Raw genomic sequence first — 27,631 nt, forward strand, 5'->3', positions numbered from 1 at the left:
AGTCCCTTTGCCACAGACTTCACACAGGAAATCTGAGATTCAGAGCAACTTATATTTTGGCTTGTAATCGTCGATCATGGGGTGATCCAGAAATAAACTCCGCACTTCAAAGAGGGAGAGAGTTCAGAGCTGCTCTGCAGTTTATCAACACACAGAGACGGGAGAGAGATGCACCCGAAAGGGGATTTTCTGAATTAAGAGTTCACCAAGGAAAATCACTCCGGGGTAAACTTTGTTAGCTACAGCAGCTATAAGGTAATGCAGTTATGCATGCTTTGAATACATTGGTTGGGTGCAGAACCTGTAATTTGCTTACAATGTGCATAACCGTTCCTTTCTCCAAATGTAGGAATGCATTAAATTAACTATGGGAAATGACTTACACATACGAAATCTTGGAAGACAAAGGACTTTTTAAACAGAATTTACTTTGCATCCTAAGTGGTTCACTAAAATGTAAATATGTAATTTATCACTCCTCTACCATAGCATATGCATCCATTCAAAAGGAATGTTTTGATGTCTTTACTTCTGAAATATTATATGCAGAGGTGATTGATATTAGAAGAGGAATCTGGATGTCTGTAGTGCCTGATCTTTCAACAGACCCTACAGGGAAATGCTAAAGCCATCTTAAGTTACTGTTTCTTTCAACCAGATTGTTTCTGTTATTTCTATGGCTATGGCAAGATACAACAATTGTGATGATGGATGCCAAGTGGTATGAATGTTGAATGTTGGGAGATTCAGGACAGATAAAAAAAAGCACTTCTTTCTGCAGGAGGCAGTGATGGCTATCAATTTTGGATTAGACAAAGTCATGGAGGAAAAGACTATCAATGGCTGTTAGCGATCATGGCTTTGCTCTTCACAGTTGGAGGCATTATGCTCCTGAATACCAGTTGCTGGAAACTGCAGGAGGAATGAGTGCTTCTTTGCTCACATCTTGCTTGTAGGTTCCCATATAAGCATGTGGTTGGCAACTGTTAGAACAGGATGGTGGGCTAGTTGGCTGACTGGCCGGATCCAGGTACTTATGGTAAGGACTAAAGTATAACAGATATGGGGGTGGGTGAGCGGACCGATTGCATGGAAGTGTTGTTGTTGGCATCCAAGATGTGCCAAGGCAACTTCATAAACAGTTTGATGTATCTAGACAGCTGGGGACTAGCGGGATCCATTTACTCAGAAATGTTTCATCATCTGGAAACTTGGTTCCCTGTGCTTTAGCAGACTGCAGTAATCGTTGTGGCAAAAATATATTTGCCTGACCTACATCCTATGTAGCTGATCTAAAAATATTAAGTCTCAAGGTCTGCAAGTTCCATCTTACGTGTTTAGGATTCGGGTGGCTGGAAATATACAGATCTTGCAACAGGCAATTGTGGTCAACAAACCAGAAGATTCCCACTGTACAAAAGCAGCTGGTGAGCTAAACCAAGGAAAACATTTAAACAACAACAACAACAGGGCAAGGAGGCAGAATTTAAAGGTGGCCAATCTGCACCCCCTGCCTCTGAAAGGAATGTGTGTGCATTTCATTATTGTAAATATATTTGCACATTTAATCCTTTGGATGAAATGAACACATACCCTGCAAGCATACCAGAAGAAAAGGCCATCATATCCCCCCCCCCCCATGAGCGCACGGTGGCTATTTGGGGCATGGTGTTCTCGTGAGATTTTGCACCGAGATCTCACCCCGAAAAGCACTAACACGCCCCCTCCAAAGTGTGTCTTGGGGGCTCCATTATCACTCATGGGTCAAGTGACTCATGTACAGACAGGAAGACATGCGTCCTGGTTTTGAGACGCTACATATTGGAGGGTATGTGGACACAGAAGACATTCTAGTTGTGGTAGCTCTGTGTGTGTGTGTGTGTGTGTGTGTGTGTGTGTGTGTCCATGCAATGCATTGGAGCACCCATGATCCGAAGATGATTACTGGACTGTTGGTCACCCTTGACCATTCTCCATGCTGCCTGGAGCTGATGTGAGTTGCAGTCCAAGAGAGCACCAGGTTGATGAAGGCTGATGTAGGCTTTGTACTACTAATCAGAACCCAGGTTTCCTGAGCCTTACATGTATACAGCTGCTCATGTGGAGAGACCCTTCTCACATTCCACTTGATGTACAGTGGTACCTCGGGTTACATACGCTTCAAGTTACATATGCTTCAGGTTACAGACTCCACTAACTCAGAAATATTACCTCGGGTTAAGAACTTTGCTTCAGGATGAGAACAGAAATCGTGCTCTGGCAGCGCGGCAGCAGCAGGAGGCCCCATTAGCTAAAGTGGTGCTTCAGGTTAAGAACAGTTTCAGGTTAAGAAGGGACCTCTGGAACAAATTAAGTACTTATCCCGAGGTACCATTGTACATAGGAAGGACCAGCAGCCACATGCTGATAAAGGGCATGGCTAGTAGCTATAATCCAGCCTCTCTTCCCATGTAATTGAGCATGTGGTCTGGAGAATATCAAAAAGGGCTGTAGTCACCAGTAGCCACCGGGAGACCTCTCTGATGTGGGTTAATGCTAAAAAGAGGGATTCTGCCAATAACCTAGTTAAAAGCCGATTTGAAATCCGATTTAATGGGCAGGATACCCTTAGCCCTTCTGCAGATCAAGAAAGGTCAAGAGTCTGAGCCTGACTCCTTTGTCCTCAGGTTCCTGCGAGTTCAGTTAGGGGGAAAACCATTCACTGAAGGACTTCTCCATTTCAGTTCCCAGGTTCCTTTTTCACAGAATGACACAGCTGTATTTTTGTTTTGTTAATGTTGGGCTCTTGTCATCACATTTAGATCAGACTTCCCCAACCTGGTGCCCTCTAGATGTTTTGGAATACAACCCCCATTAGCCCCAGCAAGCCTGGCCAATGGTCAGGGATGAGGAGCATCCAAAACATCCTGAGGGCACCAGGTTGGGGGAATCTGATATAGATCACCGGATTAGGGTTGCCATATTCTGGCTATCAAACCGCCCCCCCGCCCCCCGCTATTGGGACACCCTGCCATCTCACATCTCCTTCGCTCACCCACTCCCTGCCGCTAACCCCTTCCTCGTCCACCTGCTCCCCACGTCTTCCCTCCCCTCTCTTACTTTTGTTGTCTTACTCCTGCTCATGATGGGAGGCTGAGTAGCCCTGGGAAAGCCCTGCAAGGCCTGGCGACCGCCAGGAGCACCACGAGGCCTAACATGGCCCTGGGAAAGCTATGCAAGGCCTGGTGGCAGCCAGGAACACCACCAGACCTAGCACGACCCCCGGCAGGCTGCTCCAGGCTACCCGATATGTGTTTTCTGTTCTGGGGCACAGCGCCTTCTGAGCACGTGCGTTCCCCACAAAAAATATTTTAAAAACCAAAAACATTAAAATAATAATAATAAAATAAAAACCCATAACCCGGATATTTAATCCAAAATGCAAAAATCCTCCCGGATGGGGGTGCTGTCCCCCCAAACATTTCCGGGAAATCCCGGACACATGGCAACCCTACAGCTGATAGAAGCACCAGTAAGGCTTTGTACTTAGCATGTGGCCGTGAGGCAGGTTGCTGCGTTGAGGAAGCGAATCCCAATAATTTGACTGATTCCTCTCTCTGCTGTACCACAGCAAGACATGGGATTGGGGAAGTCTAGATACGTGTTCAAAGATGCAAGTGTGAAAATGCAGCTCTGGCAAACTTCCCTGAAGTTGTTACACCAATGTCTGCCTTGGGGTTGCCTTACACGCTACAGTACATCTTTAGATGAAAATGCCGTGTCTAATGTGGCAGACGCGTGTGCCATACGCATACACTCCACAGGGGAACCATGACGGCGGCAGCTCTCTCTTGGGTATACTCAGGTTTCCCTCGGGGTAATGTGTGAAATGGACGTCAGGTGGAAGGTAAGAGCCTCCTGGGATCTGGCAGCTCCATGGTGGAACTGTTCCTAGCAATCGCTTCTTTCTGTCTGTGTGCCAGTTTGTATCAAACTGGTTAGCTGGCTTATATCAGGCTTCCTCAACTTCAGCCCTCCAGATGTTTTGAGACTACAATTCCCATCATCCCTGACCACTGATCCTGCTAGCTAGGGATCATGGGAGTTGTAGGCCAAAAACATCTGGAGGGCCGAGGTTGAGGAAGCCTGGCTTATATGCTAAGAGCAGAGAGGGTGAAATTTGGACAGCACCTCAGGCAACGGGAGTTGACTTAAAAATTCAGCGTGAGTTCAGCTTTACCTCATTGTGAACAGTCAGTATATTGACCTCAGAAGCTTAGAAAACAAAATGGCTGCCATTGTGTGTGTGTGTGTATGTACAGGACTTTGAACCCTCTTCCAGCATATTCAGACAATTGTCTTAGTACTGTCACAAACACCCACTGTGATTCACGCAGTGCCCTCCTGAAGGAAATGTTCTTCCCTGCAATGCTCCTCCTCACACAGTGACCTCCTGTGAGCTGTTTATTTTCCTTTATGTGTCATATGAAATACTTGGCAAATGTCAAGTTGCAACCTGATCTCTAATGGAGTATTTTTAAAGGGTGACACAACTCAGGAAAGGAGGACCTGGGAGGTAGGAGGGGAGAGCTGGTACGTGACAACTCTAGCAAGAGTCTCTTTTTGGTTTTGCAAAAAAGAATGTAGTGGCCTGAAACTTAACACCAACTACTGGGAATAATCAGCTTTCTGTGATAAAAAAAAAGTCCTACCTCACCCTCAGTTTTATTTTGCTCCTAGAAGTGAGGGCAGAAAGAAATTTGCGCAAAACGGCAAAGCTTTGTGAGTGAAGACGAAGGAGAGTTGCTCCTTGAAAGGCTGCTTTATTAAAGCTCAGTTGGTCAGAGTGTGGTACTCATAACGCCAAGGTTGCAGGTTCGATCCCCACATGGGACAGCTGCATATTTCTGCATTGCAGAGGGTTGAGCTAGATGACCCATAGGATCCCTTCCAACTCTACAATGTGATTCTATAAGGCGTCACCTCTCCGACCCCAATTTATATATGAACAGACTTCCGTGTGTGTGTGGAAAGTGGGGTTACATTGAAGGAAAGCAGCCAGCACAACCCTCCATTTCCTCCCTTGTGGACAATTTTTATAACCTTTGCTCTTATGCTCTTGCAAACTTATTGTACCTGCATGGGTGCCCGGAATGGAAAATGAGAGGGAATTATAGGGACAGTACTACCCAAACTATATAGAAATTTATTCATGTATGAGACTACAGTGGCAAGAATGTTACTTGCCCCAAAATGGAAAGAAGTCCCAGCAAAAGAAGAATGGATACAAAAACTTGTGGAATATGCAGAAATGGCAAAACACACCGGAAAAATAACAAAATCAAGATATCAAACTTTTAATAAAAGAATGGAAATGGTTTATTGAATATTTACAAATAAATTGTAAACAGATAAGAACATTGGCAGGTTTATTGTAATAACCTGCAGTTTTATAAGTTTATATTTAAAGTAGATGAATAAATGAGTAAATTAAGTTAATTTGGATATGCAGAAAATACTAAAAATAAATTTAAGGAACTGCAGAAAGAGGGGGAAAGGAAGTCAAGTTTTGAAATGTAAAAATGATTATAAAATTATTGAAATGTACAAAAAGGAAAACCGTAAAATTAATTAATTAATTAATTAATTAGTTTTTTTTAAAGGAAAGGGAGGAGTGGCAGAAGGGTGGGACAAAGCAACAGCATCATGCAGCTCAGAAACATTTTGTGAAGCTCCACCCACTGGTGTGGATGTCAAGTGGTGGAGCTTCAATGGACAACCACGACTGTGGGGGGGGGGGGGGAGAGACAGTGTGTGATCAATCTCCTGTCAGTCATGCGCACAGGAATATCAGGTCCACATGGCCTGTTTGCCGCCCCCATCTGGACACAGCCTAAGTTTCATTTCTGTGCATTCCAGGTGTTTGGAGCCGTCTCTTTCCGACTTAACACGGAAGATGGCGACACAAGTCACGGTGGCCAGGAATTCGCAGACGGGAGCTCTAGGACATGAGGACTACAGCCTCTATAGCAGTATGAGTGAAGATGAGCTCATTGAGTTGGCCATCCAGCAAAGCCTGACGGAAGACCCTGCAGAGCAAACAGCTACACAGAAGACAACCACGCCGACCCACAACGACCCTTACTGCCAGAATTTCTACCTTTACCCTTGGCAAAGGTAAAGAAGCAAGGAAAGAAAGCAAACACAAAACACCCCACCTCTTCCTACTGTAAATTCACTGCATGTCCTGCACCCCAGTCCTAAACATTTGTGTTAGTGCTTCTGTGATTACTCTGTTATAGGTAGGTTAGATGTTAACTCTGGCTCTGTTGCCTGATACGGTTGCCGCTCTGAGGCTACGCAAGCCCTGCCCTGACTAGTAACCGGGCTGGAGATAGTCCAGAAAGACACCTCACAATATCCCCAGATAGCACATTCTATAGTTGGGAAAGTTCCAGAAAATGAGAACCAAAATTATCAAGGGGTGGAGCAAGCCCCCATGAGGAAAGGGGAGTAACAGGGGACACCATGGAAGTTTATACAATGATGCATCTGGAGAAAGTTGGCAGGGAAACAGGTTTTCTCTCTCTTGCAGAACACGAGGACTCAGGGACATATCCAGTGAAGCTGCATACTGGAAAATTCAGAACGGCCAAAAGAAAATATTTCACACGGTACCTAGTTAAACTCTGGAATTTGCTCCTGCAAGAAGAAGTGATGGCCACCAACTTAGATGGCCTTGAAAGAGCATTAGATAAATTTATGGAGGATAATGCTATTAATGGCTATGAACTACAAATGGTTATATTTCTGCCTCCATGGTTGGAAGCAATGATGCTTCTGAATATCAGTTGCCGGAAACCACAGGAGGGGAGAGAGCTCTTCTGCTCATCTCCTACTTGAGGGTTTTCTACAGGCACCTGGTGGGTCATTGAAAATAGGATGCTAGACTAGATGGAGCATTTTCCTGATGCAGCAGGATAGGTCTTATATTTGTCTGAAATCCTTGGAGGAAGAGAAGGGCAGAAATGTGTTGGTGGTGTTTTAAATGTCAGATTTTGGAGCTGAGCGAAATATTGATTATCTGCCAAGCCCTCAAATTGCTATTTGAATCTTCTGGTAAAAAAAATATTTGACTGAATACACAGGACTAAACCACATTACATTAAACACATTTTTTAAAAAAGTGTGCCTTTAGAGTGCCACTTTATTTTCAAGGAAAAGCAGTGCATGAACTTGCTGTCTGGCTCACACTTTCAAGCATGATCCAGATTGAAGCTCACCACAGCTGCTTTTCCTTCAGAATGGAATAGACAAATTGCAGCCTGAGATGGTTCAGTTGGAGCTTAGAAGCACAGTGGTACCTCAGGTTAAGTACTTAATTCGTTCCGGAGGTCCGTTCTCAACCTGAAGCTGTTCTTAACCTGAAGCACCACTTTAGCTAATGGGGCCTCCTGCTGCCGCCGCACCGCTGGAGCACAATTTCTGTTCTCATCCTGAAGCAAAGTTCTTAACCTGAAGCACTATTTCTGGGTTAGCGGCATCTGTAACATGAAGCATATGTAAACTGAAGCGTATGTAACCTGAGGTACCACTGTATGCAATATGACCCTTCAGACAGTAGAACTTATTCATCTTAGCATTACAGAGTAAAACGAAAGTGCACATAGCACTTACATGTATGCGATGAGCATACAACAGCAGCTATTGGTTAAGATGAAATTAGTGAAACTAACATTTGGACCTAGTCCTGTCCTCTCAATTAAACTTTGGGTGAGATCTAACAGAAAATGTCACATTTGAGAATAGTTTTTTCCATGTGTGTCTGAACATCCTTATGTCAGTGCTGCTTAAAACTGTTACATATGTCTGTTTCCACTGCCAAAAAGTATATTTGACCCAACTCTGGAACTTTTTTTTAAACAAAACATACTTGATGGCTGACTTGAGCCATCCTAGTGATCATCAGAATAAATAGGGCACTTTAGTTTTTCTTGTGCAATACTTTATGTTTATGTGTTACTTCACCGTGTTAGTTTACAAACTGGGTCAGATGACTGGCTCATAGTAGCAATTGCATAGATGTATGAAATCACCCTTCGGGGAAATCCCCACTGACCACAGTAAACACGATTATTTTAAAATTAGCTAACTTGGCAGTTGCAAAATTAGGAGCAGCATGACCCAGGAAAGTGTAGCAAAGTCATTTGAGCAGTTGTGGGGGGTACTCTGTTTTCCAGATTTGCAAAGTTCAATGCAAGTCCATTCTTGAGTTGCATATGGCTTAGGAAGTGCTTGATATATTCATAATATATTATGCTGATAGAGATCAATGTCATGCTAAGATCTAATAAATTCAAAGCAATAAGCATTTACCCCTCCTTCTTAAAGGAAAGACTTCATCAGACCGTATTAAGATCATGTATTACAAGTTTTTGGAGGAGGGCACAAACTCTCTCTCATCTTTTCTCTTGTCTGATGTTTTTATCTAATGACCTAGGAAAAGGCTAACTAGTGCCTCCCACTGTGTTTCATATTTTATCAAGTTATATTTTAATATTCCTGTTCCTCTGTTGATTATGTCCTGCCTTTTATATCATTGGAAAGGAAAACCACTTTTTTAAAAGGCTTTTAAAACAGAGCTCCACCAAGCGCAACCTCTCCCTTCACTGTAGATCTGTGATAGGAAATCTGCCACAGCGTGGTACAATGGTCACAGCTGGTGTGGGGTAGTGGTTAGAGTGGGGTCTAGGGTTCAAATCCCCACTCAGCCATGAAGCTCACTTCACACACTTACGCATCTGGTGAAATTCTGTCTTCAATGTAATTCTGCAATTCTGAAAGATATAGCAGGCCATCTTGTTTGGACCTGGCAACCCCAGCGATCTCTTCTTGGTCTTGATCTGAAAGTTTCTTGCAAAGCTTTCATTCCCACAGCTGTTTCACAACAAAAACTATCCAGCCATCCTTCTCCCTGAAGCGAAGAAGGCCCTCAAACCCTTTCTCTGCCTGTTGTGTGGTGATGGAGGGATTCATCTCCCCTGTTGTCTTATATGGTCATTTGAATCCCCTGACACTTGCTCTGAAGGCCAAAAATAATCCAGAACCGAGAGAGCAGCTGAGCCAGAACAAGCCTGCCTTTGTTTAAAGACCCAGAGGGGGCTGCAGGTCCACTGGATACTGTCTCCTTCAGTGGCTTTCTCAGCCCCCAGACCCACCGCTAAGCAACCCGAGACATGACCTGCTTTTCTTATTCGGAGTATTTTTCATTATTTCATTCGTGCTGTCATCACTCCAGGCGATCAGCACAGAATCAAGCGGCCAGTTCAGGGGTCAGACGGAGGTACGATGGCAGCCTGTTCAAAACACCCCAACCGGAGTAAGTCCTCCTTACCTTCTTTCCTGTACTTTTTTTCATTATTAGGCTACATTTGTTGTCGTGTGCTTGGCTTGACTAGACAGCTAGAAGGGGTTGGGGGGGGGGAGGCGTGTGGTGACAATTGTAGCATCATTTTACGTCTTCTAAGGAGTTTGCATAACTGGCCGAGGGAAAAGGGACTGACTTTCCCCATTCCCTCTCCCTGCCTGCCCTTCTCCCTCCCACCTCTTCCACCCACCCCGGAGGCCTGCTGATCTTGAAAGCGTCCCTTTCTAACCCCATCTTTTAGGACTCTCTCCGTTGCACTGGAGTGACTGACTCAGCGGAAACAGGATCCTTGTCTAGCGATTTAGTTAGATCAACCAGTTCCCATGTCAAAATAGTAAACAAAGCTGACTGCGATTATTTTTAGCTGTGTTGCCATGCGTGCCTTCAGTGTGCAAAATGGGAGAGCCAATGCACTAAAGAGCATGAAAATAGGGACACAGGGATCTGTTCTCAGTTGCTTTTGGAATATATAGCCCTCTGTGTTTGCTGGCTTGCAGGTGGGTGGGAGAGTTTGTTTGGGCCTCTGTGTAGTTTATTCAGCGACATAAAATACGAGTGACTTCAAGGGGGTGGGGGAACAGCCCCATAAGTTCAACCACCATAGTGGATGGTTTCACAGCCAGGGCATGGATAGTGCTGCCATGCCATTGCAAATGTCAGAAGCAATCCTGCAAAAAGTGACAAGTTTTCAACTTTGTTTTAAAAGAGTGCTGGATCCTGTGGTGTCAGCAATCCAGAGAGGAGATGAAAACGCACTTCTTAAAATGATGCAGTCGGGGAAAAACCTTGCACAGCCTAACAAAGATGGATGGTTGCCCCTCCACGAGGCTGCTTACTATGGACAAGAGCGCTGCTTGAAGCTGCTGTATAAATGCAAGTATCAGGAAAAAAAGAACTGATCAGATCAAACCACAAAACCATCACAGGGTATAGAGTAACCCATTGAGTCATATCACTCCCTGAAAGATGCAAGCTTGCTTATTCAGCCTATTTTTGTACATTCAGGGAATTTCATGATTATACACCCCCCAAAAAAGGTTAAAGGCTAATGTATGGATCATAAATAGCATTTTCACCATATCTTCTGCCCCTCACCCCCATCCCAGTGGATCATGCATAGCAAGCGAAAGCGCATGTTACCCAAATTAAACATCCTGGTAGCTGTTTTATGGAGAGTTCTCTTGGCAAGTGCTGAAGGTTTCTTTCTGCATGTCCTCTAAACACTTCCTGCCCCGCCCCAGTTTGCATGGCAATAAGCTCTTGTGGTGGCTTTTAATGGTAATACTGTGATCTCACTTAAATGTACCAAAAACGTCACCGATAACAATGGCAGGAGAGGGTGGTGAACTCAGGCGATCAGACTTCCTAAACTTACTCTGAAAATGTCTTCTAGCACAATTGGAGCAAGAATTTTTTTAACCCTGACGAAAGAATGAGACTTGCAAGTTGTATGTGGGTGGTTAGCTATCACATAAAAGTTTGACACTATTGAGCACAGAGTCTGATGTGAGGATTATTCATGTACATTACACGCCTCACTAAATATGGATCAACGCTTTCTCCATAGCTTATCCTGGGTTACTTGATCAGCGTACGCTTCAGGAGGAAACGGCGCTCTACTTAGCAACAAATAGAGGGAATCTTGAGTGTGTGCGTTTGTTGCTGCAGGCTGGAGCAGAACCTGATATTGCAAACAAAGCTAGGGAGACCCCACTTTATAAAGGTAAGCTGCTTGATTCTCATAGGTCTTGAATGCCCACGAGTAGACTACTTTTCTAGTTGGAAACAGTGTGTGCCGGGGCACCAACTTGGACCCCCAACTGTGGGTGCCCAGCACGCCGTGCACAACATTGTGACGTCATATGACTTCATGCTGTTGCAGTGTCCACAGGCATGTGACAGCTCCATTAAAAACCTGGGCCTGGGCCACTGCCCGCAACTGCTACCCCAGCCCGCGGTAGTTCAGAAATCAGGGCTGGTTCCAGGTTTGAGAAGGCACTGGGCAAAGTGTCCCCTAGGGATTCTTCTCCTCTGTTAGTGGGTGCTGGTGAGCATATCTGGCCGGGGTGGCAATGCTCTTATTTCAAGCTGCTCTTGAAATAAGAAGATAAAAGGAGTCCTGCTGGATCAGGCCCAAAGTCTAAGTTGTTCGGTGGTTCCCAAACGTTTTGGGCATCTTCCCACTTGGTGGCATAAACTCATCCCTAGTGTCCCCAACCTTATAAAAAGCATTAGTTAGTAGTAGTAGTAGTAGTAGTAATAATATTATAATAACAATAATAAATTATAATAATATAATAAACTATTATTATTCAGAATAGTTGTTTGCATGACACACTAAGGAAGATAATAACACAACAAAATTCTAAACAGTAACAATTAATTGTACATTTATTCAAAATGCAATTAAAATTATTTAGCTCAATTAAGTCAACAAAACTGATTAACTTGATCCAGTTATATGAGCTATTCTCTTTTTTTCAACATTTTTTATTTTTATTTTTACAAATACAAGAACCATTACACACTTATCCAGCAGTACATATAATGGTGTTTGTTCTCACCATTGACTTTAGACATAAACTCACATATTCAGTGTTCAAACATATTGCTTAATGTAGCCTCTCTATTTGTTTGCTCAGACTTTTGCAAGGATTTGTGCCTTGTCTGGGTTTGTTATGGTTGCTATTCTACTGGTTGCTGCTTTGTTAATCTTTTTTATTATTGTAATTTGCTTTATCCTTTCTGTGTTTTAATTGTACCCTTCCCTGAAATTGCCTTGTGATGAGGAAGAGGCTAAATATACCATCCCTGCCATGTGGTTAGTAGGCTGCTGCCATTTTCAGAGCAGGAAAGAAGATAGGGAAACTCTATACAACAGAGATTTGAGATAATGAAATCAATGGGAGAGGGAGTCATTTTATATCCTTGATATATGGATATTCATCAGAGTTGCAAGTTCATCACTTTGGGAGGGGCTGAAAGTGGTGTGTACATATTTTTTTTATAAACAGATAAATAAGGACTTGTTTTTGTGTGAGTATCTGAAACAAAGCCACAATCTTGAATGTTTATTTTGCATGTTTGTGGGGGAAAACATTTGGAAAACAATCCTCTTGTACCCCAAAAAGCAAACAGAAATCTATGAATTCATTTTAAAAATGCAGGAGAAAATATACGTGGGATAAAACAAGGCCTTTCTTGGACAATGAGCAACGTCTTGGTGAAATTGTCCGAAATGAAACTTGTTTTTGAGGCTCAGATACGGAAACCTAAACTTTCTTTTCTTTTTTGTCACCACAGCCTGTGAACACAGAAATGCCGAAGCTGTACAGGTGCTATTGGAGTACAATGCTGACGCGAACCATCGCTGCAATCGGGGGTGGACTGCCCTCCACGAAGCTGTGGCTCGGAATGACTTGGAAATAATAGACCTTTTGGTCAAAGGAGGTGCCAAGGTCGAAAGCACAAATTCCTATGGGCTCACTTCCTTTTTCGTGGCAGCTGAGAGTGGCCACTTAGAAGCCTTGCGATACCTTGCCAAGTGCGGTAAGCAGTACTGCAGAAGCAGGAGCATTTCATGTGCAGCGGCTGAGATATGCAAAACCATCTATTGATTTTGTGTGTTGGGTTTTTCAGTGGCCAGTTCATAATTTTGGATTTGTTTTTTATTCATCCTATACGGCAGTCTTGCAAAGGAAGACAGAAATTCTAATTTCTACAAGTTCTTGTCGGAGGTAGCTTATTGTGCATTGGTTTCCCACACTTTCATAAACTATAGTACAAAGAAGGCAGAACCTTTTCCAGATTTCAAGTGGGAGATTCTGAGGTGATTGAAAGACCCATAATTGAATCTACTCAAAGATGATGATTCACATTTATATCCTACCTTTCTCAGGTGTTCAAAGGAGTGCACACAGTTCCCCACACGTGCCAAGCTCTTCACCCAGTGAGCTTCCTGGATCAGTAGGGATTTGAACCTTGATCTCCAAATTCTAGTCCAACCCCCAAGGATACAGAAGTACAGGAATTTATTTTAAGCCTTAAAGGGATAAAACAACAAATTGGGATTTATTATACTCATTAACCATGGAATGTTTAGTGTCTGTTGGCAAAGAAAAATGAAAAACTCTCTGTGTGGTGTTTTACTTAAGCTCCTTAGAGCTTATAGTGTAGTGTAGTGTAGTGTAGTGTAGTGTAGTGTAGTGTAGTGTAGTGTAGTACAGTATTTATCCATGGCTTGCTGGCTGGCAGGGACCCTGAACAGGAGGACTCTACGTATATGAAAATGCATGGCCAACTTTTGTTTCAGGTCCTACTTGTCGTCCTCTCAGATGTATCTTACAGAGACTTAGCATTTCTCCAAGAAGCAAAAAAAGGGGGACAGAATAAAAACAGTGCTTTACCAGAGACAGGGACAACAGTGAGGGGGTTGTCCCTGGTAAAGAGGGGCAGTTGGAGCATATGGGACTGAACATTGTCATTGACGAATCGCAAGTTCAGTATCTGAAAGGTCAAGGGGAAATTGAAGAGTGTCTGAGCTTGGTTTTCATTTCCCATGGTCAATTATGAACAAATAATAATAATCGGAACAAGAATATACAATAAAACTGCACTACTATTCCAAGCTTTTAAAGCCCCTCTGAGAACCCCTATAATAACTTTATTGCATCTGTACAATGCACAGTGCTTGTCATAAAATAAAGATTCCGTTTCTCTCCCTCATTTAGTTGTATCCCCATGGTGGGCTTTGCAGTTGTGTTGCTAGTTACAGTTGTAAGTACATTAAAGCTTCAAATGCAATGGAAAGACTTTGCCACAAAGGAGCAAGTTTTTCTTCGGCAGACACTTGTGCAACCAATTTCTACACATGTCTGTTTGGAAGCAAAGCTCACCCTGTTCAGGGGAGCTTACTCCCAAACTAAGTGTGGATATTTTTTGTAATCAAGCAAATAGAATTCTGGCACAATAGAATTTCCTAGGACGGGACTAAGGTTGAAATTCCGCAAACACTTACCTAGGAGTAAGTAGAGTTGCCATATTTCTAAAAAGTGAAAATCCAGACACAACAGTTGTTGAGCTTTTCTCTCTTTCTTTTCGGCCAAAGTTTTGGAGCTATTTTTCTTTTTGAAATTCACCAAAGAATCAACACTTCCCAGATATGTCCAGGAAATTCCTGACTTATGGCAGCCCAAGGAGTAAGCCCTACTGAAGTCAGAGACACATATGTCTGAATAGACATTATAGAATGGCTTATTCGTTTTATGTGTATTCATCTAATACACATAACAGAGAGGGAAATTGTGTAGCAAAGGGAAGCAGTGGGTACATCCAGTCTCATTTTACACTGAGTGTGAAGGTATAGATCCAGTAATTTGTAGAAGGTGTGCAAGTTTTTAAACTTTTAATTACTCCACTGTATTTTGTTCTCAGAAGTTCCATTTGTTCTGCTATTCATTCATTTGATTTTCATTTGTTTTCATAACTAATTCAGGTTACTCTGAATTATTTCCATTCATGATTCCACAATTGATTTCAAGGCAAAACCTAGTGAGTCTTTTGTTGCCAGAAAGACACTGGTGCTTTTCATCCAAATAACATATCCTCTTCAGGAATTCTACTATTCATTCAAAGCATCACCCTTGCCACATTTCAGACAGGTGGGGAAAGGGGTTGATGCTTAATTTAAAAGGGCACACATCCTTTAAGCTGCCCATTGCTTCGGATAGGAGATGTAGCTAAAAGGATCTGACCTGACAAATTTCAGAGAAATAGTACAAAAACTCATGATTTTATAAAAACCACTGTATATTTTTCACTGCTTTTTCTCCCTGTAATCTTTCTCTGACCTGGACAGGCTGTCCCAGACAGTTTCCATTTTTCATCCCAATAGAAACAACTGAAGCTAATACGAACCAAATGTCCCCCCCCCCCCGCCCCATTCAGATCTCATTTGTTTGAATTCCCATTCATTTTTATAAGTACGTAAGGGGAAATGAGCAAGACTCTTTTCTCTAATTGCTAGTTTGTTTTAGAATGCACACCAATACAAACCTACTTCTGATGCGGATATGAAGCCCTGATCATAATGGCTGCTAAATTCATTGTGTCAGGGCCCCCTCCTCCAAAGGGCAAGGGCATGTCATTGCAACCTTCATTGCGATAAGCATGATGCCTGAATACAAGAATCCTGTGTGTGTTGAAAACCCAGCACTTATGTGGTTTGTGCCACTTCATTGGCATATACACGTCTTAAGGCCCTCTTTTGTTACCTAAATTTCAGGCATAGAGACAGGGCCGGATTTAGGTTTGATGGGGCCCTAAGCTACTGAAGGTAAGGGGGGCCCTTTATATGTCCAGCTGTCATTTGTCAACAACAAATTGTCACTGGTTTTTTTTGTTGAATATAGGCTATATGGTAATTTATTGACCTAATAGGTATCTAGCAAAATATGTATTTTATCAAAGTAATTGTTGAACTGAAATACAATTAAGAAGAAGTATATTAATAGTGAGATACAATTTTTTTTATTTTATATTTTGGAAATGTACATCCAGGTGTTTTTTCCTTTAAATTTTTTTGGGGCCCCAAGAGAGTGGGGCCCTAAGCTATAGCTTGTTTAGCTTATACATAAATCCGGCACTGCATAGAGACATATGCTGTTGATTTCCAGATGTTCCAAAAGTGAGCCGTGCTTTATATTTCTTTCATTTGCAGGTGCTGACATCAATACCCAGGCCAGTGACAAAGCGTCTGCCCTTTTTGAAGCTTGTAAAAATGGACATGAGGAGATTGTGGAGTTTCTCTTGTCCCAAGGAGCTGATGCTAACAAAACCAACAAGAATGGCCTCTTGCCTATTCACGTGGCCTCCAAAAGAGGCTATTATGAGTAAGTTACTTTATTCCTGAGGGTTGTTGACAGGTTTGAGCATTTCTGCATAAAGGTTAACAGGGGTTCTTTAAAAAAAACCACACACCATATAAGTTTGTGTATATGAATCCACAGTTACTATGGGGATTGGGGTAGCAATGAATGTACTACAGACAAGATCCAAAACAAGTTGTTCTGTTTAAAATAGTCTCAGTTTGCACTGGGGACATGTTGCCGTCTAAGAAGGCATTTTCTCTGCCATCATCTTCTTTCCAGTAATCTCACATCTAATGCAAAGTTTATCCTCTGTTATTGGAGGGGTTATTATTTTATTTGTTTGAAATATTTCTAAGCTGCCATGGAAAGTTTTAACTAGAGGTTGGGTGGCTATCTGTCATGTATGATCCAAAATAAATAGATCCATAGACTTCACTTGCTAAAATCACACAGGTTGATGTGTGGTTGAGATGCTGGTTGAAACGTAATAACCAAACATAATCGTTGCAAGTAAGTTATTGGACTCCGCTCTGCCCAAAATAAAAGTAGATTATTTTACTTTGCAAAGCTCTGTCAATGTAAAACAGCATTGATACATGAGATCAGAATTAGGTTGAAGACCCAGTGTTTCTGAATAGTTAAGGATCAAGCACTTGTTAAAAGGTTTCGAGGTGAAAGTATTAAAGAGCTTCCCATCTTTAGCTGCTTGGACAAAATATTTATCCAAGTGGCAAACTTTGCCCCCGCATGGCCAGTCATTTTAATCCCTTTGGTATTCTGAATAACAACACTCTTCACAGTGACCTCTCTTTGTAAGCATGTGGATTTAATACATAATTCTGCAGGAATTCTGCATTCAGACTCACTGCCAGGACACGAAGCCTCCATAATATGAAAAAAGCCAAGGGGATCGTTTCTATTTTTTTTAACTCTTGTTGCTTGACGTTTGTTTATTGTACTTAATGCTCTCACCCTGTTTGGAAGGCTAATGTGAAACTGTATCTTGTCAAATCCATGACCTTAGGCACATATTCTTTAACTCATACAATCATGAATATTTGTAGCTGTGAAGTGGTTGGAATTTATTCCTTTCTAGATATAGTATTAATAGATATAGTATTTATTACGTTCTTTATTAGCAGTATGAGACTCAGAAGAGTGGGACCTGATGAACAGTGTGATGAACCTATCAATGTAGCTGGGAGAGAAGAAGAATATTAAAAAGCAAATCCGACAGCAGGATCACACTAAAAAGGAGCAGACGGGCAGTCATGATAACTAGGAATTTCTAAGGGATTATTCACATGATCACTCTGTGCTGGTGTTGTGCAGTGCTGAATCGATTGCCTGAATAGCACTTCCTCACAAGCACAAATTGCCACTGCTAAATTCATGCCAAGCCATGGTTTGTAAGGATGAGTCAGATAACCCTGATTTAGGAACCATACGCACAGTGCAATCTAGTTTGGGAGAAGAGCTGTATGAATTAGTCCTGAATAAGAGAATGTAAGTTTGCAACTTCTAGTGCCATGCCTGTTTACAGAGAAAGATGTGTTTGCATAGTCTACTTGACAAATGCCTTTTAAACTGTATTTTGTTTTGGCATTATTCAGGGCTATAGATTAGCTTTCTAATTTCATAATTATCCACTGCAAGTCTTGGGGAAGGGGTTGACCTATACCGTAGGCCAAGCTTTTGCATAGTGTTGGCTTTTAAGATATGTACTGAACCATCTGTCTCTCCAACATCCAGCAACTGAGAAGCAACTTATGTATATTCTTTACATAGCAGTGACAGTCACGCTGGAATGATTCTCCTTAGACTTTGTTGGTGTAATACTCTTGTTATTCTTAGAGTTGCATGAATTTCCTTTCAGATCAAGGGATGAAGTCCAGATGTTGCTGGACCTCAGCTCCCATCATCTCTAACCACTGGCCATGCTGGCGAAGGTAAATGGGAGATGGAGTCCAACAACATCTGGAGAGCCACAGGTTCCCCATCTCTGAACTAGATCATTCCTTTAAAAAATTGCACCACAGCAGCACAAGGAGCAACTAATTAAAACAACCTCCCCTTACAAGCACCTTTCTTCACAAACCAGGTGGATACGTATTGGTGGTAATCTGAAGGTTCTTTGAAGTTGACCCTTCCATCCTACCCCATCTAGTTGCCTGCCATAATTTAGTTTAGATTTACATCCAGAAGAACATGGCTTGCTCTGTTTCAGAGATGCATTTGACTAGGTTCTTTAATACCCATAAAGGTTATGCTTCTTTATGTCCAACAAGGTATCGGTCCCTAACTGGGGGAAAAAGCCTGCAGTTCCTCTTTAACTCAGCTCTAAGAAGCTTGCTTGAGCAGCAGAATAATCTCAACCCTTAAATGTTAATAAATCCCAGTAGAATCCAGGATGACTAATGCTAGTGCTTGGCAAACTCTCATTTCGGCACTGTGTGTGACTTTTCAGCTATTATGGCTATTACAAAGCATTTGTTAGTGGTGGATGTTTGCCAGCTAAACAGCACCCAGGCTTCCCGCCTCCAGGGAGCATCACTGCTGGGTGAGGTCAGCCTTTCTGCTTTGAGAAATGATCTGCACATGAATTTCCTCCTGTGGCTTTGATTATTTTCTTCTGATGAGGGCATAATGTCTCGAGAGCATGGATAATGCAAGGCAGGCTGGTAGCTGTTGTTCCGAAGACTTTTCCACTAGTGTTCCTGTTCCAGCTGTTGCCTAGACCTTTCCCCTACTTTAACTGTACATGTTGAACTTCTTCATGCCATAGGCCTGTCTCAAATGGATTTGCTCAATAATGTTTCTGATAGAACCACTCATGCTGCCTGTCTGCCCATCCCACTCGTGAGCACTGGGTGCTTACCTGTTTCAGTCCACATTGTGAAATTACATGCCTCACCCCATAAAAACCAATGACGATGCTCATGCAATGTAAGGAGAAATATCGGGGGAAACCATTCACTACGGCAGCCTATATCAATATAGTTTATAGATCTCATTTAGAAAGAGTGCCACTTTAAGAACAGCACAGGATATAAGGACTGAAAACAGAAGAAAGGGGAGTTGCAAGCTGGGATGGAACAGCTTAGTTTTATTCAGTAAAGTTATCCGAGGTTGGTATGGAGTTTGGCTACACAAGAACAGGCCTTTTCGGTGGTAGCCCTGATTTGTGCAGTGATCTCCTCTTGGAAATGCACCTCATGTAGACCTCCACTGTTGATCTTTAAAGGATCAGGCTGTCATTGCTTATTTACCCAGGCCTTTGGTAGTTAAGTTGGCCTCTGCTGTGGTGCTAATCTTTCAGTGGCACAGAGAAATACTTGTCCTTCCGGTTGTGGTGTTGGATGAGCATGATAAGAATTTTTCATTGTACAGTTTTGGGCTTTTGGTTGCTTTTAGCCGTATGTATTTTAGCCTTGTATTCAAGGCTAAGGAAAAACACCACCCGTACCCAGCCTTAGCATTCAAGATCATTCCTCAGGTGCTGTGGCCCCCTCTCTCTCCCCTTGCCTTAATAAATCTTAAGCAATCTGAGGGAAGATGATTTCACTGCTGTTATATATGCCTGCAGCGCCTATCGTAACAGGACAGCCAGATACTGCTATAGAAGCAATAACTTTGCTGGAAAAGCAAGCTTAAGCTCACGTCTGGCCCTTGATTCATTTCTGCTAGGATTGTGAAAATGCTGCTCCCGGTCACCAGCCGCACTAGAACCAAACGCAGTGGCATCAGCCCTCTGCATTTGGCAGCTGAATGCAACCGCGACGATGTCTTGGAAGAGCTGGTTGAGGCTGGCTTTGACGTGAACTTCACTCTCTCTCCTGAGCGCTCGCGGCTCTACGAGGACAGGCGCACCACTGTCCTCTACTTCTCCGTTTTTAACAACAACGTTGAAGCTGCTCAGCTGCTGCTTGAGGCTGGGGCCAATCCCAACGTCGACCTCATCAACCCCCTGCTCATCTCCATCCGCCATGGCTGCTTGAAGATGATAAAGCTGCTTATTGACTATGGAGCCAATATTGATGCCTACGTCGCTTCCCATCCAACGACCTTCCCTGCTACCATCATGTTCTCGATGAAGTATCTTTCTCTGCTGAAATTTCTGATGGATCTAGGCTGTGATGCCATCTCTTGCTTTAAATGTCAGTATGGGTGTGGCCCACATCCTCCCATTGAAGCTAAGAGAGACAGGTATCATGATCCCCAGGTGAATAAAGAGCAGAGCATTGTACAGGTGAGTCTACCCTTACTAGCTCATATTTTCTGTGACATTTGGAGGAGCTGTGGTTATGGCCTTTCCTTAGGAAAGGCTTCAGGTCCAGTCACCAGCTTTTTCATTCTAAAGCAGCCTTCTTCAATCCAGTGCCCTCTGCATGTTTGGGACTATAGTTCCCATTAGCGCCAGCCTGCATGGGTAATGGTTAGGGATGATGGGAATTGTAGTCCAAAACATATGGAGGGCAGTAGAATGGGGAAGGCTGGTTTGAAGTATGTAAAGTTGGTCTGGGAAATGCCTCATTCTGAAATTCGAGAGAACCATTACCAGTCTGGGTAACAATACAGCAGAGAGCTAGCTGAGTAATTGGCTGAACAGCATAATCCTATGGAAAAAAGGCAACATAGAAAGGTTAATGATACTTGATAAAACTCCCAAACTACTGGATGTCAGATGTTTTTGAAACTTCTTATGGGCTCATATTAGATAGCTCATATATATATTTCTCGAGTCAGCCACCAATATTTCCTATTGAATAAGAAATTCTGTTTAATGAATGCAACATCTGTCCATCTTGTGCATTTTGTGCTTTTATGTTGTAACCCACCCTGTGATGTCGGGATGAAGGGCGGTACAGTGGTACCTCAGGTTACATACGCTTCAGGTTACAGACTCCGCTAACCCAGAAATAGTGCTTCGGGTTAAGAACTTTGCTTCAGGATGAGAATAGAACTTGTGCAGCAGCAGCGCAGCAGCAGCAGGAGGCCCCATTAGCTAAAGTGGTGCTTCAGGTTAAGAACAGTTTCAGGTTAAGAACAGACCTCCGGAACGAATTATGTACTTAAACCGAGGTACCACTGTATAATGAATTTAATAAATAATAATAATCTTACCAACTTCACAGGATTACGATGGAGATAAGTGAGGTCCCAAGCAGTGTAAAGAAATTTCTAAGACCAAAACATCTTGAAATAATCACATGCCCAGGGAGGTGGAAGCGGAAACTATTCCTGCTTACCTAGGCATTTGGTAGCTGAAGTTCAGGGGAAAATCTGAGATCAGTGGCTGAAATAATGTTTTGAATTGGAACTGTTTTTATAAAGTTTTAACTGTTTTAGATATATTTTTCTTTCTTTAAAAAATGTGGACGGTTTGCTGCCCTCGACTCCTTCAGGAAGAAGGGCAGCATACAAATTCAATGAATGCAAGAGAAATGGGTAATGTTAATAGCATACAGGCAACCCTCGTTTTGTGTGGAGGTCCTGTTCCAGACCCCTGCGCACATTGGTGGAGAGCATGTAAGCCCAGCCCACTCCACCCTGCCCGCCCCATCCCTTTTCGTGACATTTTTGTGACTTTGGGGCTACTTCCAGGTTTGGCACCATCTGCAGGTGTGCAATTGTGCATCATTCGGACACACCCAAATCAGACGTTGCCTGCCTTAGAAGTGGGGCCTGCAGCAGAATGTTGCAGTGTGGAATATTACTGTTCAGAGTTCCAACCAGCTAGCCATGCCCTCTTCCAGGACACTATTTTCTGAAGTTGTTTGTACCTCTGCAAACACTGGGGCTTACCGAAGCTTGCCGATACTTCCCTCTGGTGCATAAATCCTGCTGTTTTGGGCTAAAATAAAATAGGCATTTGGGGGGTGGGTTTGCTCTCTTAGTACAGTGGTACCTCGGGTTACAGACGCTTCAGGTTACAGACGCTTCAGGTTACAGACTCCGCTAACCCAAAAATAGTACCTCAGGTTAAGAACTTTGCTTCAGGATGAGAACAGAAATCGCACGGCGGCAGCAGGAGGCCCCATTAGCTAAAGTGGTACCTCAGGTTAAGAACAGTTTCAGGTTAAGAACAGACCTCCAGAACGAATTAAGCTCTAAACCTGAGGTACCACTGTAAGTTCTTAACCCGAGGTACCACTGTATATATATAGGATGTAACCTTGAGAAGTAATTTATCTGAACGCCACTAGAGGGCATTTAAACTATTTCACAGAGAGTGAAATAAGAGCTGTTAGCAGCAGCAGCGCGATTTGTTCTTGTTTTCTTCCAGAATCACACTTCATACATCTGCAGAATACTTATTTTACTTTCAGGGCAATCTTATTGGAAGATGCTTCTGTTAATATGGAATTTAATATCTAGAACAATGTTTTCTCATGATGATGCTGCTTTGTTTGGAGTTGGGTGCTGCAATGTGCCAGGCATAGCTGCAATGTTCAGATTTTCTGCAGCCTTGCATTTTCCATTATGAATCCATTATGAATGCATGTGGGCAAATCATAGAGTCAGCACTATGCAGCAGAAACAGGGATGGGGGAACCTGAGGCATTCCAGGTGGGTGGACTACAGCTCCCTTTGGCCTTGCTGGCTAGGGCTGATGTGGGTTGGGATCAAACAACATGTGGAGGGACACAAGTTCCTCATTCCTGAATGGAGTGAAGGACGAGGAACAAAAAGCTATTTAGGCTATGCATTTCAGAGTTTCCTATGACCAGACATACAATACAGGAACTTACAGCCACTGTCAAAGGCCGCCCGCAGCACACAAATTGAGGTGGTAGAATTTTAGATTTTGCCACTTCAGGATATATGTGGTCATAGTTTTGAAAGCTCTGATCATGATGTAAACAAACACATCAGAGAGTGGGCCAAGTTAAATATTTCTCCCCGGTATACTTGCTTGCTACATGCAGGAATGGATAATAATAATAATAATAATAATAATAATAATAATAATAATAATTTATTTATTTATGCCCCACTCATCTGCCTGGGTTCCCCTCTGGGTGGCTCCCAACAGAATATATAAAAAAGCAACAAAACATCAAACATTAAAAACTTCCCCGAACAGGGCTGCCTTCAGATGTCTTCTAAAAGTCAGATAGTTGTTTATCTCCTTGACATCTGATGGGAGGGCATTCCACAGGGGGGCGCCACTACCGAGAAGGCCCTCTGCCTGTAGGCCCTGTAGCTTTATGCTAAATGCAAGCATTCAGAATGCATGCTCCCCACCTCTAACTTTAAATGATAGGGTCAAGGATTCTGCGATATCCTTCTGTATGACATGTAGACCTGCTTTCCCGCATCTTGATTGTAAGGCAACCAGGTGAATCTGTTGTAAATCAGAGGTCTCCCTGTAAAGTTCATTACCTTCTACCACCTCTATTGCAGGTTGCCTGCTAGTGGTCTACTTTGGATTTGGGGAAAGGGTGGGCGGGGGTGTCTGTTGCTGTTCTCCTACAATAACAAATTTTGTATATCTCGTTTTGCCCCCAGTTTTGTGAAATGGTATCAACTCCGGAGATGAGTCGTTGGGCTGGGCCTATTATCGATGTTCTTCTGGATTATGTGGGCAATGTGCAACTTTGTTCCAGGCTCAAGGAGCACATTGACAGTTATGAAGACTGGGCTGACATTAAATACAAAGCAGGTTAGTTAAAAGAATTCTGAGTAATCTGAAATAGAAACTAAAGTTTTCAAACTCCTCCTTCACCAGAAGAGGCAGGGGGAAGTGAGAGCCTGAGACTAAACTATGCAAACCACCCTGGGATTTTTTTATTGAAGGGTTTAAGTTTGGAAACTTCAAAAAGTAATTAGTGAAGACATTTGCTTCTGTAAAAAAAATTCATAACCTTCTCTGGTGACTATTTCAGGCCCCCAAAAGCAGCATAAAAATGTATTTTTGCTTGCTCACTCACTTACCCTACCATATATTCTCTTTTCCAGAGCCACCAAGGCCACTTGCTCACCTCTGCCGGATCAAAATTCGAAGTCTGATTGGGAAGAGCCGTATTTCTCTTATTGACACTTTGCCTCTTCCAGGGAGACTGATGCGCTATTTACAATATGATTATACTCGCTGACCTAAGGTGAACTTGGCAGTCAGTCATTTCCTAGAGTGACAGCCACAAGATGGAGACAGACTGAGATAATGGAAGAAAAGGCCGGCTTTGCTATGTAAGAAGGAAAAAGGATATCTGAAAATCAGAATTGCAGAAAAGGCAAATCCAACAGTATTTAGAGTATAGAAAAGAAGTGAAGAAGTTGGGACAAAAGACACTGGTAGCACATGGCAAGAAAGTGCTATGCTATTTTGTAGAGAGAAACATTAAAAGTTCTAAACACCTCAGTATCACATGTTAAGGAGAATTTGGAAGAGTTCACAAGACACAAGCAATCTCTAAGTATGCTCTCACACAGACAAATGTAATGTATAAACCAGATGATCCCACACAATTTTAATAAATGTAGTGGCATTTTATTTTGTTTTTGCACCTGTGGCAATCACATGAATTATTGTCAACTATATTCATCATCTGCCAGTTCACACATTGTATTTGTCTGCATAACTGGTTGTACACCAGAAGCAATCAGGATTGCTCACATGGACAGCAAATGTATTTCTGGAATGGTCCTATATTCAAAAGCATCTCACTCTAATGCAAAGATCTAAAATTCCCCAGTAATAGTTACATTTCAATTACCAATTGGTTGAGCTGCAGTTTAGTTTAGTTTGCAGGATTGATCAAACCTTCTGGCTGCTATTTGTGTCTCATTTGATACAACCTTACATTTTTGTCTAGTTTAGTTGGCCTTTCTGGATATATAGTTGACTTTCTTCCTTAGTGATCAAAGTCTTTGACAATATTTTTGTTCCCACGTTAGTCATTTAGTAAATACTGAATCTCGTAAAAAAATTGTGACCCCCAATTAAAATTAAACAAAGACTTAACAAAGTGTGTGAGCTGAAGGATTTAACCCACAATAATTATGTGTATTATATTAAATAGGCAAAGGAACGAGGTGGAATTCTGTTTTAGTTTATTATACTACATCAGCCTTCAATTCTTATGTCACTGAAGCCAATGGTATTTAACCCTTCTGTTAAAGCAGTAATGAAGGAAAGAGCTGATTCAGCACTTGCATTGCTTTGGAAAGAAGAAAATGATCGATGTATTGTTGCTGGAAAACACTGGCAGTTATTTGCAGGGCTTCAGAAAAACAATTGAATCAGCTTCAGTTCAAATACTCTGGCATAACTTGGGTTGTGATTTGGGAACTCAGATGCTTAGCTGGATGATGCCTAAGCAACAATCCAAGCAGAGTATTTTTAACACTGAATGACTTACAGTTTGTATGTATGAAGCAGTAACTAAGTTTGCTGTTAAACCTTAGAACAATTCCTTCAAAGTGGTACCATGACTTGGCTGAGATGCATTTAAATGAGCTAAATAGGCCATTGTGAGGCAAATTGTCCACCCACTTTCACTGATGCCTGTGATTATCTTCCATTGGCATTCTCTTCATGTTGAACCCTTTCATGAAGAAGTGTCATGGTTTTAACCCTTCCTTTACCAGCCATTTCTTTACCAACGCATACCAGTGAAATAGATCTCTCAGGTAAATACAATTTGTACTCCACTTGCTGTAGTTCAAGGTTACAGCCGTTAGTTATTGTTTGAGAATAGTGACAACAGGAACAACCCTAGTGACTCTGAAGCTGAGGCACCACAGCAGAATCAAGCACATCAGTACATGTATCTCAAAAGAGCTTGGTGGAGATGCCCAAAATAGAATGCATGACACTTTTTGCAGAGAGAATGGTCTCAGATTTTCACATTTGAAAGCAGGGGTAGGGTGTAATAAGGAACACATAGCCCAGGTTTGACTACTGAGTAAAAAAAAAAATACAATTCCCATGTACAGTATAGTAACAAGGCTTCAGTTTTGTTTATAGCTTGAAATGTTCTAACTGGTTGTGAATGGAACAACAGTACTAATTCTTGAACTAACAGTCCAGTGTTTATAACATATAGGAGTGTAGTCAGCTCCTTATTTATTTTTTTTAAAGAAACTCTTTTATCCAAGATATTGAAGAAAAAGAAGCAGAGACAATACTCTGCCAGGTTTTTCTCCCATCATACATGAATGCGTAGCCTGGAGATCAGACTTCCCCATTCACATGCACATATACTAGGAACAACCCTAGTTGAGCCGACTGGATCCATAGTGCAAAAAGTTAGCACAAACCTCAGGAGATAAAGGTGTCGCTAGCTATGCGCATATATTGGGGTGGGAGGTGGGGAATAGTCTGCTTAAAAGCTCCCCTGACAATTGTACTTTCACTGGATTCTTTTCACCATCTTTTCTACATGGTTGGTTTACATTTATTTGCACATACTGCATGCATGCTACCTCTCCAACTCTCCCCCCCCTCCAATTTAGCAACAGAAAGCCATTTACAGAAAGGTTTTCATGCACAGGTTAGCTGGACTGGATTTGAAAAAGGCTACTGGATGAGGACAAGACTGTTTGAACACTGGGTTAATGAATGCAAATCGGCACAAGTTACCCCACTTAAATCCTCATGCAGCAATCTGTGCTGGGGAAATATAGGCCCAGTCTTTCTGCTGCACCAGTGAATTCCTGGATCTGGGAACTGAATTTTCACAACACACATTTCACTAGTTATACCAAATTTGTACAAACTCAACTGCCTTTTATAAAATTCAATGGAGATGTATAGAAATGGTTGTAAATTTGAAAGGTAGAATATTTACTACTTTATATAACAAGTCCTGCAATTCTAGGATATAGAATGGTAGAATGCATTAACAGATGGTCAAAAAATCCTAGTCAGCATATATATTTAACATGCAAGGAATAGCCAAAGCCCCCGCCCCCAAACAGTCTAGCATTCTGTGACCTGATTGATGTATTATTTCCATAGGCATGTGTGCAATGATTGTGTCATAATGCACTTTTGAAGCCTTTAGTTTTGTTTCTATAGCTTTTATAAACTGTGGGGTTTGGTCGGGAGGAATGGGTGTGTGCAGTATTGATAAAAGTGTTATATTTTTAGGTTTTATTGCCTGCATTAAATATGAGTAAAAGTACCTGCTGGGACTATTTTTAAAACTATTGTTTTTATTATTAATCACCTAAATAAGGAATTTCAGTGTTAGGCGGTGCACATGGAAGGGCCTAAATTAGTTTAGACTGAAGAAATCTGAGCCAGTCTAAACCATAATAATTGCTGCAGAGAAAACTGCATTTTCAAATGTGATGTGCTGCTGTTTTTCCTCACACCATGAACTTATGAGGCATTGTAGGCTGATCT

At 42.2% G+C, this 27,631-nt stretch overlaps 1 protein-coding gene across 1 annotated transcript; it reads left to right on the forward strand.

Moving 5' to 3' along the window:
- ASB2 (ankyrin repeat and SOCS box containing 2) lies at positions 1–27,429 on the forward strand. The gene is made up of 10 exons (XM_080976722.1): positions 1–255; positions 5,899–6,156; positions 9,278–9,358; positions 10,113–10,279; positions 10,974–11,129; positions 12,710–12,955; positions 16,125–16,296; positions 19,963–20,524; positions 23,788–23,941; positions 24,238–27,429. The coding sequence occupies exons 2-10, from the start codon at positions 5,936–5,938 to the stop codon at positions 24,372–24,374; spliced, it is 1,896 nt and encodes a 631-aa protein (XP_080832848.1). The 5' UTR covers positions 1–255; positions 5,899–5,935; the 3' UTR covers positions 24,375–27,429.
- The last annotated feature ends 202 nt before the right edge of the window (positions 27,430–27,631 follow it).

The sequence above is a fragment of the Podarcis pityusensis genome (assembly GCF_964106645.2).
Source record: "Podarcis pityusensis genome assembly, chromosome: 1".
Lineage (NCBI taxonomy): Eukaryota > Metazoa > Chordata > Lepidosauria > Squamata > Lacertidae > Podarcis > Podarcis pityusensis.